This window comes from Leptonychotes weddellii, chromosome 3 (genome assembly GCF_054177405.1).
Source record: "Leptonychotes weddellii isolate Sample4059 chromosome 3, ASM5417740v2, whole genome shotgun sequence".
NCBI classification, from domain to species: domain Eukaryota; kingdom Metazoa; phylum Chordata; class Mammalia; order Carnivora; family Phocidae; genus Leptonychotes; species Leptonychotes weddellii.
In genome coordinates, this window is record NC_138371.1 from 107,452,810 (window position 1) to 107,469,209 (window position 16,400).

The 16,400-nt window shown below is 38.6% G+C and overlaps 1 protein-coding gene across 1 annotated transcript in view; it reads right to left on the bottom strand.

Annotated features, from left to right (window-relative positions):
- Positions 1 to 7,954: 7,954 nt before the first annotated feature.
- Positions 7,955 to 16,400, bottom strand: part of LOC102749696 (phospholipid-transporting ATPase IB-like) — a 125,390-nt gene continuing 116,944 nt past the window's right edge. Inside the window, exons 24-25 of the mRNA XM_081815495.1 lie at positions 8,505 to 8,603; positions 7,955 to 8,207 (exon numbers count right to left, since the gene is read on the bottom strand). Coding sequence (XP_081671621.1) covers positions 7,955 to 8,207; positions 8,505 to 8,603 — 352 coding nt within the window. The remainder of the gene's footprint in view (positions 8,208 to 8,504; positions 8,604 to 16,400) is intronic.

Genomic DNA, 16,400 nt, shown 5'->3' on the forward strand with positions numbered 1-16,400 from the left:
GGAGAAATGCCAGTTAGGTGGTAGGAGTGAAGGCTTGATGGAGTGAGTTTAAGGGAGAATGCGAGAAGGGGATTTGGAGAAAATGGATACAGACCATTCGACCAAGAACTGTTGCTGCAAAGGAGTTCAATGACATGAAGCACATTCTAATGGGTAATGTGCGGTCCAGAGAAAGTTCTACTTTTGTGTGCTGGTGAGAATGATCTAGTAGAGGAGAGTGAAAAAGTGGTGACCTAGGAGACAAAGGAAAGAATGACGGGAATGAGATTCTCGGGTGCACAAGAGCAAATGGAGTCAGTGGCCACGCACTGGCGTGAAAGCCAGTCTGTGGAAACAAGTGGGAAGACAGACTGTGTGGGTGGAAGTAGCTGACAGGTGAGGTGGTGGAGAGAGCGCCTGGAAGTTCATTTTTGGCCCATTTTTCTCTGAGATGTAGAAATCAAGGTCATCATTTGGGAAAGAAAATCGGAGAGATGTTAACCCAAATCCTTAAGACATCTGTTGTACTTTTTATTTTCTTGTCCTGGTTCATTTTTTACCTTTGGTTACCTTTCCGCTGCTTCTGCTTAAATATATCTAGGGAGAGGGGGAAAAGCAAAGTGCTGGGCACAGGACAGGAAGAAGTAACTGTGTGTGTGTGCAAAGGAGAAAGAGACATGTAAATCTCAGAGATATGAAAAAGGACAATAAAAGAATCTAGAATTTTAAAATCCTACAACTTTCGGTGAGCACCTTGGTCAGAAAAGAGGGACAGTTAGCTCTCATTCCATGCAAATATCCCACGTTCCTTTGTTTGTACTACCTTTATGTTTGGCTCGTTTCCCTTCTCAGGATAGTAATCACTCACATTATCAGACATGAGTCACATAGGATCTAAATCTTTTATCTAGGCACTTCTCGGATGCACTTCTTATTAAAGGACAGGAAAATGAAATAACTTTTAAAGGTTTTCATGTCCAGCGTGGGCTATGTTAACATCATACCCCCAAAAAGGGTACATAAGTTTTCTAAGGGTAAAAATTATTTGGAGCCAAATAACATTTTTCCATCTTAAATGGCATGTTGGGAGTCTGTAAGAGGATCTTGAAAACGTGAGGATGTTAGATTTAAGGAGGTTATCATTCAGGAATGGTTGACCAGGAATTGCGTTCTTTGAAACTGCACTTGCTTTAGGTCAAGAACATTAATTTGATGGATCCAGGTGAACCTTCCTGCCCTATGAGAACTACCTCACCTTTTAAAAAAATATATAAAATACCAGAGGTAGTTTCCTTTTAAAAAAATTGTGGTAAAATACATGTAACATAAAATTTACCACTTAATGGTGTTTAAGTGTACAATTCAGGGACATTAAGTACATTCACAGTGCTGTGGAACCATCACCAGCATCCATCTGCAGACCTCTTTCCATCTTCCCAAACTGAAACTCCATACCCATTAAACACCAAGTCCCCATTCTCCCACCACCCCCTACCCCCATCCCCTGGAACCCCCCATTCTCCTTTCTGTTGCTATGAATTTGACTACTCTAAGTACCTCATATCAGTGGAATCATAGAGTCCTTGTCTTTTTGTGTCTGGCTCATCTCACTTGGCCTAATCTCCTCAAGAAGCACCTAACATTCAATTACTCATCCTTCATGTCAGTAGGTGGAGTCTCAGCTTGTGGCCTACTTTATAGCATGTTACTTACGTGGGATGCTTTGATCAAAAGATTCATTTGGGAAGACAATCTTGTGCAGTGTGCTGGCTACGGACATTCTGAGTTTTGTTGCCTCTACCCTGTGAATAAATCAATCATAGCCTCACTTTAGTTCATTGGAACAGATTTCAAAGAAATTTATTGGGGGGAAAAAAAGTTGCAAGGTAAAAGAAAAAAGTCTTCTTCATGTTTTAGGGACTGTTCATATATTTAAAATAAAATTGATATTATCCAGACACTCAACAAGGTGCTTCTTCTAAAATAGGGGTTTTGCTTGTGAACATTTCTTATATACAGCTCTCCTAACTGTCCCTCCCCAGTAGTTGAATGGAACAATGCATGTCCTGTCAGTCCTCTGGCCTCCCAGAGCACCTTAGAGATTTTATGGTGTGTATTTTAAAAATCTTTGTCTCAATTTCCTGGTTCAAGACCCTGAATAGTGTGTATCAGGAAGGGTCAGCTCTAAGCACAAGAGACACCTTCTCTAAACCCCAAGGGGACCACACTGGACGCCCCAAGTTCAATACTTTCTAAATTTCAAAGAGTGTGGGGCCATTGTGGGTAAACATAGCAGCATAATTAGGGAAGTCTATGGTTGTTTCTTCTTTTTTTCTCTCTATAAGCCTGAAAAATAGGGTTAAAACAAAACAAAAACCCATGCAGCCTAACCTCTGTTTTCTCACTTCTAAGATGTCACCAGGCTATAGGAGCCTTTTGCTGTTTTGGGATTTGCCATGTATCCTGGTATTTCCAGAGATCTGAGGGGCTCACAGCTGGTGTGACAAACTGCAGTTGCTTTCAACAACCACAACTGTACCTCTATACCATGCCCTCCTGTGGGAAGGCTTCCCTTTTGGTGGCTCAGAGGAAGTTTTCTAAGGACTGCCTGAAGGAGCCGTTCCTGAGTTGGTGCGGCTCAAAGGTTATTACACAATGGGCGTGGCCTTGGGAATAACTGACTACTGACTTCCCTCTCTCAATTGCTCTCTAGAATGAAAGTGACCCATTGATAATGTTCTGAACCAGAATTTAAAAAAGTTAATCATAAAAAAAAATTGAAATTTTCCAAAGTGGTTGAAAGACTCAGATTAGGATTTTACTTTTGCTTGTATATGCAGGAGCTGAAGAACATTTGGCTCTGGGCTTTCCAGAATCCATTTACTTATTTGCATTCCCTCCTTTTTTCTCCCTCTCTCCCTCTTCCTCTCTCCCTCTTCCTCTCTTTCTGTCTGTCTCTGTTAAATTTTTCACAGATAAAGCATTTATATGGTTAAAATTTTAAAGAGAAAATATGTAAATGTGGAGAATAAACATTCTACTTCCTTTTCCCATCTTCCTTGTTCCTCACCTCTGTTCTTTACCGGTAATCACTCATAGTGGTTTCTTAGCTAATTTTGCAGAGGTGCTTTATAAGAAAAAGTGCTCACATATTATTATTCCTGCCCTTTTGCACTAAAGGTTGCATATTGTACAAAGGGTTCAACATCTGATTTTTTCTGTTAATACATCCTGGAATCATTTGCAACTCAGTACACAGAGAGCTTCCCGACTGCTTTTCACAGCTAGAGAGTACTGTAGTGTGTGAATGTACCACACAGGTAAGGTTGTTCCTAAACGTTGGCTGTTCCAAATACTGCTGCAGTCCCTAACACTGGGACATATGTGAGTACTTGGGGGATGAGAGGGGGTGGTACATTCCCAGAAATGGAATTACTGAGTCAAAGGCCATAGGCAGTTGTATTTCTGATAGATATTGCCGAATTAACTACCATAATTGTTTCCTTTCCCATATTTTCACCAACCAAGGGTGGCCAACAATGATAGATTAAAAATATCCCACCTGTGTGCTTAGCATTTTCATTTCTTACTATGAGTAAAGTTGAGAGTATTTTCATATGTTTAAGAATCTTTAGTATTTCCTTTTCTATGAACTGTGCGTTTATACTTTGCCTATTTTTCTATTGCTTGGGTGTTTGGTCTTGCTGATTTCTGAAAACAATTTATCTTTTTGGGAGGCTAGCCCTTTGTTATGTGAACTTTCTTTTTGTACAATTGATATTGTGTTTATATTTTTGGTTTGGTTTCTTATTATCGAGGTTCATTTTGCATGTGATAAAATGCATAGATCTTAAAAGTACAGTGTGATGAATTTTAACAAAGCTATTGACCTATGTATCAATCTCCCAGATCTGTTTTTTATACCAGTACCATACAGTTTTGATTGCTACAGCAATATATATTAGCTTTATAGTAAAATGTAATAGAAGAGCTTTGTCGTAGAGTTTGAAATCAGAAAGTGTGATGCCTCCAGCTTTCTTCTTCAGGATTGCTGTGGTTCTGTAGTAGGCTTTATGATCCTTTGTATGTCTGTGGTATCAGCTCTAATGTCTCCTCTTTCGTTTCTGATTTGAGTCCTCTTTTCTTCTTCATGAGTCTAACCAAAAGTTTGTCTTTGTCTATTTTTTGAAAAACACAGCTGTTAATTGACATTTTCTATGTGTTTTCGTCTCTATTTCATTTATTTCTGCTCTGATCTTAGTTATTTCCTTCCTTCTGCTAACTTGAGGCTTAGTTCTTCTTTTCATAGTTCCTTAAAGTGTAACATTAGGGTTTTTATTTGAGATGTCTTTTGTATCTTAATGTTGGTATTTATTGTAATGAACGACCCTCCATAGAGCTGCTTTTGCTGCACCCTATGTTGCCCTTCCATGTTCATTGTCTCCAGATGTATTTTTATTTCTTTTTCAGTTTCTTTTTTGATCCACTGGTTGTTCGGTAGTATGTTGTTTAATCTCCACATACTGTGAATTTTCCAGTTTTCTTCTGGTAATTGATTTCCAGTTTCATACCATTGTGGTTAGAAAAGATGCTTGATATGATTTCAATCTTCTTAAATTTACGAAGACTCGTTTTGGGGCTTAATGTATGATTGATCTTGGAGATTGTTCCATGTGCTCTTGAGAAGAATGTATATTCTCTTGCTTTGGGATGGAATGTTCTGCGTGTATCTGTTAAGCCAATTGTTTAATGAGGCTTAATATTCCTTATTGATTTTCTGTCTAGAAGATCTATCCATTGATGAAAGTAGGGTATTAAAGTCCCTTACTGTTATTATATTGCTGTTTATTTCTCCTTTTGGGTCTGTTAGTATTTGCTTTATACGTGTAGTGCTCTTATGTTGGTTGCATAAATATTTACAAATGTCATATCCTCTTATTGGACTGACCCCTTTATCATTATGTAATGCCTTTCTTTCTCTCGTTTTTATTTTAAAGTCTACTTTGTCTGATATAAGTATAGCTACCCTAGATTTCTTTTGGTTTCCATTTGCATGGAATATCATTTTCCATTCCTTCACCTTCATTATCTGCATGTCCTTACATCTGAAGTGAGTCTCCCGTAGGCAACATATAGATGGGTTTTGTTTTTTAATCCATTTATCCACTCTGTGTCTTTTAATTGGATAATTTAGTCTATTCACATTTAAAGAAATTACTCATCAGCATAGGCATACCTCAGTAATACTGCAGGCTTGGTTTCAGACTATCACAATATAGCTAATATTGCAATAAATCGAGTCAAGTGGATTTTTTGCCTTCCCAGTGCATATAAAAGTTATGTTTCCACTATACTGTAGTCTCTTAAGTGTACTATTGCATTATGCCTAAAAAGAACAATGTACATACCTTAATTAAAAATTTATTGTTAATGTATGCCTGCCATCACCTGAACTTTCAGCATGTCACAATCACTGTTCACAGATCACCATAAAAAATAATAATGAAGAAGTTTGCAATATTGTGCAAATTACCAAAATGTGACAGAGACATGAAGTGAGCAAATGCTGTTGGAAAAATGGCACCAACAGATTTGTGGACAAGGTATGCCACAAACCTTCAATTTGTGGAAAGAAAAGAAAAGGGAAAAAAAGAAAGAAGTATCTGTGAAGTACCATAAGGAAAAGCACAATAAAACAAGATATGCCTGTGTATACTTATTGCCATTTTGTTCGTTGTTTCCTGGCTGTTTAGTAATTGCTTTGTTCCTTCATTTCTTGTTCTCTTTTTGATTTGATGATTTTCCGTAGTGGTATGTTTAGATTCCTTTCTCTTTATTTATTATTTTTTGTGTGTATTTACTATAGGTTTTTGCTCTGTGGTTACCATGAAACTTACATAAAATTATTTATATTTTAAGTCTATTTTAAGTTGATAACAACTAAAGTTCAAATGCATTCTAAAGGTCGGAATTTTTACCCTCCTCACAACTCTGTTTTTGATGTCACAATTTATATTTTTTATCTTGTGTATCTATTAACAAATGATTGCAACTATAGTTATTTTTACTACTTTTGTCTTTTAAGCTTCATATTAGCTTTATAAGTGATTTATCCATCACCTTTACAATATTAGATTATTCTGAATTTTACTATATATTTACCTTTACCAATGAAATTTATACTTTCATGTTTTTCTATTACTGATTAGCGTCCTTTCATTTCAGTTTAAAGAAGTCCCTTTAACATTTCTTGTAAGGGCAGGTCAGTGGTGATGAACTTCTTTAGCTTTTGTTTGTCTGGAAAACTTTCAATTCCAGCTTTGCTGGATACAGTGTTCTTGGTTGGTGGTTGTTTTTCCTTTAGCATTTTTAATATAGCATCCTACCCATTCTTGGCCTACAGGGTTTGTTCTGAGAAATCTGTTCATAGAGTTCCCTTGTGATTAGCTTTTTTTTTTTTGCTTTCAAGATTCTTTGTCTTTGATTTTTGACAGTTTCATTATAATGTATCTTGTTGAAGTCTTCTTTGGGTTGTACCTGACTTGGGAATCTTTTAGCATTATGTACCTGGATGTGTGGACACATATTTTAAAGTCTCTTGGGTAAATACCTAGAAATGGAATTGTTGGGTCATGGGGATAAGCATTTCTTTAAACTGATTAGAAATGGCCAATTGCCCAGACTGATTGTTCAAGAGTTATAGTTGCTCTTCATCCTTACCAACACTTGATACTGTCAGTGCTGAGTACTCAATAGGTGCCAAATATGGAGGTGATAATTAATCACTCCATTCATTTACTTTAGATTTGCCCATGCTTCCAATTTAAATTAAAAAAAAACACCTTTCGGCCTCTTTACCCAGGTCACACCATCAGTTGCTTTTGACCCTTTCCTTCATAGTTAACAAAGTACTCCAAATATAGCAGGCATTCAATATAGTTAAAGACTGATTCTTTGCCTTATAATTCCTGTATAAATAGTCCAGATCCAGAGAAAGCCCACTTAAAACCTCAGGACATACCAGGCTTCATATAAGTGTCTGAAATAGAAGTCTGTTGTTACTGAGAAGGAGCATGGCTCTTTCACTCAGAAGAATACCCAGGTTATGGCAGACAATTGGAGCTGACCTCTCCCTGGAGATAGTTTGGGTATAGAGATTAAAAATATTAACACACATTAATTTCTAGCATTTGGCCTGTTCTTCTCTCAAGGCCATCAGATCAGGACCAGTAGGAACAAGGCAGCAACTGTGAAAGTAAACAATGTAATTTGTTGTCTTCTTCCAAGGCAGTGGGAGAAAGGGAGCAATTCTAGAAGAAGCCCTGGTCCTTTTCTCCTGCAGTGCACTCCCCTGACCTCCAGTAGCCATAGCTTCATCTAGTGGGGAGGACACAGACCCTGCATATCTAAACCTTTTTGCAAGAATCTGCAGGGGAAAGTGGCAGAAATTAGCAGATTCTCTGGCCCAACACAGATATCTGGGTGTCTGTCCACCAACCACCAGAAGTTAATATAAAATTAGGATATACAAACTTGATGCACCATCTGTTAAAATAATAGCAAGGAAGGTTGTGAAAAGGACAATTTTTTTAAAAACATGTGAGGTGAAATGGAAACATGATTTTCCAAAATGAGTCATTTTAAAAAAATTGGTAAACAATAAGGAGATATCTCAAACTGGGTGTGTGTGTGTGTGTGTGTGTGTGTGTATGAAGGGACAGTGTGTAGGGCACTATAAGCCACTGAAAGGGTCTTATCTTTCTCTGAGTGAAAGGGGAGGTAATGGGAAGGTGTAGAGCAGGGAGTGATGTGGTCTGATTTACACTGCCAAAGGGTCCTCCCTCTGATTGCTATGGGAAGGGCCAGAAGCAGAGATACCTGTTAAGAGGCTACTGAAATAATCCAGAAGAAAGATGATAGGGGCTGGACCAGGGCAAGACGGTACAGATTGTTAGTAATGATCTAATTCTCAGTTTTACTTTGAGGTAGGAACAATAGGATTTTCTGACACGATGGGTGTGGGATAGCAGAAAGAGGATGTGAGAGTGACCTCAAGATTTTTGGCCTGAGAAACTGGAAGAATGAAGTTGCCATCCACTGAAAGGAGGACCTTAGGGGAAGCTGGTGTGGCAGAATAGGGGCCTGTGCTGTTGGGGATATGAAGTTCAAGACGCCTGTTTGACAGGTGCCTAATAAGCTTGGGGAAATCATGGAAAGTATGGAAGTACCTGGGAGGGAAAGGTGGAAAGAACAAGGAGAAGAGGAGCACCTGGGGGGCTCAGTCGGTTAAGCATCTGACTCTTGGTTTCAGCTCAGGTCATGATCTCATGGGTCATGGGATGGAGCCCAGCATCAGGCTCTACACTCAGAGGCAGTGGGTGGAGGGGGTGTGCTTGGGGAGTCTGTCCCTCTGCCCCTTCCCCACTTGCTCGCTCTCTCTTTCTCTGGAATAAATAAATCAATCTTAAAAAAAAAAAATGAGAACAGCTTTTTAACAAAAGTCAGGATAAAGGGAACAGCCTCACCTCCTTTTAAACATTGTAGGAGGATAAAGTCCTTGAGCTCTGCTACTTTCCATCTCCCGAATCTCTTCTAGTAATGTTCTGTTGTAGGTATTTATAATCCTGTATTATGTGGGAAAGATAGAGCATAACACATGAGCATTACACACTCTAAGCAACAATTTCTCCCCTCTTGGATAACTCTGGACATCCCTTACCTATAGGCCATATGATGGGATGCAGTGCAGCAGGCCCAGTCTCCATGTGAAACCAGACTCTATTTTCCTAGTAGCTATGAAGCATTACCAGAGGGGATACTGTACAGAGCTGGGTAGTGCCCATTAGTAGCCATCCACCCCAAACACAGACTTCCATGCAAGTCTGTAGATCTGAGTGTCTAAGCCACAGAGGGCCCTGACCCTGAAAGAGTCAATCTGCATGAGTGCAGCTAGACAGTTAAAGATTCATAGGACTGACATGATTCTCTATGACTTTTTCTACCATGGTCACTGTTCAACAATCTTGATTCTTAAATATTCAGCTGTGTGCTACCTCCAATCCTCACTTTAGTCAGAGAGATCTAGGACTAACTGTGCCATTTATAGCAGTTATAATGGCAGAGGGGATGTGTCAGAGCTTCATATATCAGGTGTGCATATTTGACTTGAAACATGCAAAACAACCCAGACAGATGCTCTCCATTTCTGTGGCAACTTATTTTCATTGGGGTCTCTATCACTATCTATATTCAGACACTCATCATTCATCCACTCATGTATTCCTTAAATTTTTTTGAGACACAATTAGGTGTCAAAGACACAGACATTATCTCTACTTTCATAAAACTTCCAACATATATAGAGACAGACAACAGACAAGTAAATGAATGAGCCATGTGAGAAGGAAATAGGTATGATGGAAGGGTCCCTACATGGCACCATTACAGTATGAGGCAGAGGTAGAAGCTTGTTAAGGGTCTTAGTGAAAGCTCCTCTAGGAAAGTGGAGTTTGAGCTGGGGTAAAGGAGAAGGAAGTAAGTAAAGGGAGGTGTTGGAGAACATTCTGGACAGAAGAAGCCCCCTATGGGAGAGCCCTGTAGTGAGGGGAGGCATAGTGAGCATGGTCTGAGAGAGGTGAGGGAGATGGACTGGAGCATACCATCGATGGCCTTGGTAGGGATTTGGCAGGTGCTAAGAAGTGGCACAGAGGACAGCTCATGGACTTATGGTTAATCATGACTGCTTTTACCCCCAGGTAAGTACAATAAAAAAGTGCAAAAAAGTTTAAGATGATAGTAAGACTTGGTTTATAAATTTTAGGCTGGCTGAGACAGAAAATTATGAGAAGAAAGAAGATTGGGTGATTGGCAGAAATTATTAGAGAAGTCAGTAGTCAAATTTTAGAACAAAAAAAGTAAAAAAAAATGTGATACCACACACTTCAAAATTGCATTATAAAAGAATTAATAAGCCTAGATTCTAACATGCACCTGAAGAAAAACACATTTATCTAAGTGGTATGCTTCAATTTAAGAATTTTCTAAGTTGCTCCCTAAAAACAGGAAGCTATCAGGGAGGAGTTAAGATGGTGGAGTAGTAGGAGGACCTTATGTTTGTCTTGTCCCTTGAATACAGCTAGATAATTATCAAATCATTCTGAACACCCAGAAAGTCGATCTGCACAACTAGAGGGAGAAAAGTGGCCACATTGTGGAAGGTAGGAGGTGTGGTGATGTGACTTGGGGGGGAAAAGAATCATAGGTGCTGTAGAGGGGAGGGAGCCCTATCACAGAGAGAGAGCAGTGCACCGGGGATTACACAAGAAAAACACTTCCCCAAAACCATTGATGGCGAAAATTGGGCTAATTATCACAAGTTTTTATAAGCAGTAGAGCTGAAAATCTGAAGTTTTAGAAGTCTGTGCCATCGCCAGGTTTGAGCCTGGTGGGCATAGCAGTGTTATTGTGGAGAAGGAGGGCAGAGGCCCAGGAGCATATATTGTGCTCTGAGGACCCCCTGGATCATGCTGGGAGAGACAGTTCCCCTTCTTGGAGTGCATTTGGGAGAGGTAACACTGCTTCTCAGGGACAAAAGAGCCAGCAGGCATCATTGAGCTGTCCTATTCATTAGCATATGAGTAGAGACACCTGCTGAGGGCAGCTAACTGGATGCTGGCTTTTTGCTATGCTTCATCATAAAACCCAAGCCCCTACTTGGTAGTGGGGCTGCTTTACCAGCACCAACCACAGCCTGGCAAGAGCCTCCCCCAGAGGATCAGTGAGGTCCACACTGTGCCTGGTCCCCAAAATTTGGAGTTTTGAAACCCATTTGCATGCCTGAGATAAAACACAGGAGCACTGCAACACCAGGCAGACAGATGGCTTGGACACAGACGAGGTGAAGGCAGGGATCAGCCAGCAACCCCACCCCCACCCCCCCACCCCCATGCACCAGGTCAACTGATCAGAGAATGCTGCAAAGCTTTAACTCTAGGGGAAATAAAGCCAAGCACAGGCTTTCCTAACACACAAAGAAAGAGACATAGACAAAAATGCCAAGATGGAGGAATTAATCCCAAAAGAAAGAACAAGAAGAGGTTACAGACAGGGAGCTAATCAAAACAGATATAAGTAATATGCCTGAACCAGAATTTAAAACAACAATCATAAGGATACTAGCTGGGCTTGAGAGAAGCATAGAAGAAACCAGAGAGATCCTTACTGCAGAGGTAAAACACCTAAAAACTAATCAGGCCGAAATGAAAAATGCTATAACCAAGATGCAAAACCAACTGGATGTAATGACCACAAGAAGCAGAGGATAGAATAAGTGATAGAGAAGATAAAATTATGGAAGATAATGAAGCTGAAAAGAAGATGGAAAGAAAAATATTTGATCATGAATGTAGACTTAAGGAAGTCAGTGACTCCATAGTGTGTACTAATAATCATGCCATAGGAGTCTCAGAAGAAGAGAGTGAAAAGGGGCAGAAGGTTTATTTGAGTAAATTATAGCTAAAAACTTCCCTAATCTGGGGAAAGAAGCAGACATCCAAGCCGAGGAGAGACAGAAAATTCCCATCAAAATCAACAAAAGCCAGCCAACACCAAGACATATCATAGTAAAATTTGCAAAACACAGAGATAAGGAAAGAATCCTGAAAGCAGCAAGGGAAAAGAGATCTCTAAACTACAAGGGAAGACAAATCAGGTTAGCAGCAGATCTCTCCATAGAAATCTGGCAGGCCTGGGGCGCCTGGGTGGCTCAGTTGGTTAAGCGACTGCCTTCGGCTCAGGTCATGATCCTGGAGTCCCAGGATCGAGTCCCGCGTTGGGCTCCCTGCTCGGCAGGGAGTCTGCTTCTCCCTCTGACCCTCCCCCATCTCATGTGCTCTCTCTCATTCTCTCTCTTTCAAATAAATAAATAAAATCTTTAAAAAAAAAAAAAAAAAGAAATCTGGCAGGCCAGAAGAGAGTGACATGATCTATTCAATGTGCTGAAGGGGAAAAATATGCAGCCAAGAATACTTCATCCAGCAAGGCTGTCATTCACAACAGAAGGAGAGAGAGAGTTTCCTGGACAAACAAAAACTAAGAGTTTGTGACCACTAAACCAGCCCTGCAAGAAATATTAAAGGGGACTCTTTGAGTGGGAAAGAAAGACCAAAAGCAACAAAGACTAGAAAGGAACAGAGAAAATCTCCAGAAACAATTACTTTATAGGTAATATAATGGCACTAAATTCCTATCTATCAATAATTACTCTAAATGTAAATGGACTAAATGCTCCAATCAAAAGACATAAGGTCATCATGTCAAAAGAAATAAAAAAAACCAAGACCCCTCTATATGCTGCCAGCAAGAGAATCATTTTATTTTATTTTTTAAAAGATTCTATTTATTTATTTGAGAGTGCAGAGTGAGTGAGAGAGAACATGAGCTGGGGGGTGGGGGAGGGAGAAAGAGAGGGGGAGAAGCAGGCTCCCACTGAGCAGGGAGCCCAACACAGGGCTCGATCCCAGGACCCTGGGATCATGACCCAAGCCGAAGGCAGACATTTAACCAACTGAGCCACCCAGGAGGCCCAAAAGAATCATTTTAGACCTAAAGACACCTCCAGATAGAAAGTGAGGGGATGGAGAAACATCTATCATGTTAATGGATATCAAAAGAAAGCCAATGTAGCCATACTTATATCAGACAAACTAGATTTTAAACCAAAGACTGTAATAAGAGATGAAGAAGGGCACTATATCATAATAAATCATAATAAAGGGGTGTATCCAAAAAGAAGATCTAACAATTGTAAATATCTATGCCCCCAACTTGGGAACACCCAAATATAAAATCAATAACAAACATAAAGAAACTCATTGATAATAATACAGTAATAGTAGGGGACTTTAACACCCCACTTACAGCAATGGACAGATCATCTAAGCAGAAAATCAAGAAGGAAACAATGGCTTTGAATGACACACTAGACCAGATGGACTTAAAAGATATGTTCAGAACATTTTATCCCAAAGCAGTCAAATACACATTCTTTTTGAGTGCACATGGAACATTCCCCAGAATAGATCACATACTGGGTCACAAATCAGGCCTCAACAAGTACAAAAAGATTGAGATCATACCATGTATATTTTCACACCACAACACTATGAAACTTGAAGTCAACCACAAGAAAAAAATTAGAAAGACCACTAATACATGGAGATTAAAGAACATCCTACTAAATAATGAATGGGTTAACTAAGACAGTAAAGAAGAAATAAGAAAAAAATACATGGAGGCAAATGAAAATGAAAACATAGTCCAGCACCTTTGGGATGCAGCAAAGGTGACCATAAGAGGGAAGTACTTAGCAATACAGGCCTACCACAAGAAGCAAGAAAAATCTCAAATATACAACCTAACCTTACACCTAAAGGAACTAGAAAAGGAACAGCAAATAAAGCCTAAAGCCAACAGAAGAAGGAAAATAATAAATATTAGAGCAGAAATAAATGATATAGAAACAAAACAAAACAAAAAAAAACCAGGAAAACAGATCAATGAATCTAAGAGCTGGTTCTTTGAAAGAATTAATAAAATTGATAAACTCCTACCCAGACTTATCAAAAAGAGAAGAGAAAGGACCCAAATAAATAAAATCACAAATGAAAGAGGAGAGATCACAACCAACACCAGAGAAATACAAACAATTATAAAAGAATATTATGAATAATTATATGCCAACAAATTAGGCAATCTGGAAGAAATAGATAAATTCCTAGAAACATATAAACTACCAAAACAGAAACAGGAGGAAATAGAAAATTTGAAGAGACCTATAACCAGCAAAGAAATTGAATCAGTAATCAAAAATCTCCCAACAAACAAGAGTCCAGGGCCAGATGGCTCCCCAGGGGAATTCTTCCAGACATCTAAAGAAGAGTTAATACCTATTCTTCTGAAACTGTTCCAAAAAATAGAAATGGAAGGAAAATTTCCAAACTCATTTTATGAGACGAGTGTTACCTTGATTTAAAAACCAGATAAAGACTCCACGAAAAAGGAGAATTACAGGCCAATATCCCTAATGAACATGGATACAATGATTCTCAACAAGTTACTAGCAAATTGAATTCAACAGTGTATTAAAGGAATTATTTGCCACAATCAAGTGGGATTTATTCCTGGGCTTCAGGGCTGGTTCAATATTCACAAATCAATCAATATGATACACCACATTAATAAAAGAAAGGATAAGAATTATATGATCCTCTCAAGAGATTCAGAAAAAGCATTTGACAAAATACAGCAGCCATTCTTGATAAAAACCCTCAACAAAGTAGGGATAGATGGAACATACTTTAACATCATAAAGGCCATGTATGAGAGAACCACAGCTGATATCATCCTCAATGGGGAAAAACTGAGAGCTTTTCCTCTACAGTCAGGAACAAGACATGGATGTCCACTCTCACCATTGTTATTTAACCTAGTACTGGGAGTCCTAGCCTCAGCAATCATATAACAGAAATAAATAAAAGGCATTAAAATTGGCAAGGAAGAAGTCAAACTTTCACTATTTGCAAACAACGTTATACTCTATGTGGAAAACCTGAAACACTCCACCGACAAATTGCTAGAACTGATACATGAATTCAGGAAAGTCATAGAATATAAAATCAATGTACAGAAATCTGTTGCATTTCTATACACCAATAGCGAAACAGCAGAAAGAGAAATCAAGGAATTGATCCCATTTACAATTGCACCAAAAACCATAAGATACCCAGGAGTAAAGCTAACCAAAGTGGTAAAAAGATCTGTACTCTGAAAACTATAGAACACTTATGAAAGAACTTGAAAATGACACAAAGAAACGGAAAAAACATTCTATGCTCATGGATTGGAAAACAAATATTGTTCAAATGTCTATACTACAAAGCAATTTACACATTAAATGGAATCCCTATCAAAATATCACCATTTTTTCACAGGTCTAGAACAAACAATCTTAAAATTTGTATACTACTGGAAAAGACCCCACACAGCCAAAGTAATGTTGAATTATTTATCTGAGGTGGCATTTTTGAATGAACTGCTATATACTCACAGCACAACCAAGTTCATTTGTTAAAGTTGCTGTAAAATGCTACCTCGAAAGCCACTGGGCTTTTAGGGGCAGTTCTTTCAACTCTATTTTGTTTTTAGCCTCAATGTATGTTTCCTTTACTAATCTACTTCCTGCTTATAAAATATTCTGATCCAGAATGATTTAAAAATCTTGGTACAATCCCAGGAAGATACTTAAGTGAAAATTAAGTAAAAATGTGAAATAATTCAGTGAAATATGTCAGAGAAAGACAATCAAATGGTTTCACTCATATGTGGAATATAAGGATTAGCGCAGAGGATCATAGGGGAAGGGAGGGAAAACTGAATGGGAAGTCATCAGAGAGAGAAAAACCATGAGACTCTTAACTATAGGAAACAAACTGAGGGTTGCTGGAGGGGAGGTGGTTGGGGGATGGGATAACTGGGTGATGAGTATTAAGTAGGGTATGTGATGTAATGAGCGCTGGGTGTTATACGCAACTAATGAATCATTGAACACTACATCAAAAACTAAAGATGTACTATATGTTATCTAATTGAACTTAATAAAAAATATGAAATAATTCAAATGTACATGTGACTTGGATTTTAAAAGACTGTACATACTACTGAAATACTTCTTTTGAGCTACATGGCACTTACACTAAAGTATAAATTTCAAAGATTTCACAGTCCCCCTTGACTTACAGATATTTCACACCTCTATTTACCATATTATAAAACAAAACAAAAACAAAAAAAGTGGTGTACTAAATTATCTTTACTCACAGGAAAAAGGCCTCAAGTAATTACAAAGACAATGAAAAATTCAAGATTACTATTACTTGCCTTGAAAATGCAGTTGGGAACTTGCAGACAACCTTGGCTATACTGTTACATAGAAGATGCTAACATACTGATAGGATGATTCTAACATAAGCCACTCAATGCCCAGTGCACCCTTATCTCTTTTTGGAAATCTGGACTCTATACCTAGATGAAGATAACTGAGGAATCAATTCACAGAAGCCACAGATTTTTATTTTTTTTTATTTTATTATGTCAATCACCATACATGACATCATTAGTTTTTGATGTAGTGTTCCATGATTCATTGTTTGTGTATAACACCCAGTGCTCCATTCAATACATGCCCTATTTAATACTCATCACAAGGCTAACCAATCCCCCCACCCCCCTCCCCTCTAGAACCCTCAGTTTGTTTCTCAGAGTCCATCGTCTCTCATGGTTCATCTCCCCCTCCCCCCCCGATTCCCCCCCTTGATTTTTCCCTTCCTACTATCTTCTTTTTTTAACATATAATGTATGATTTG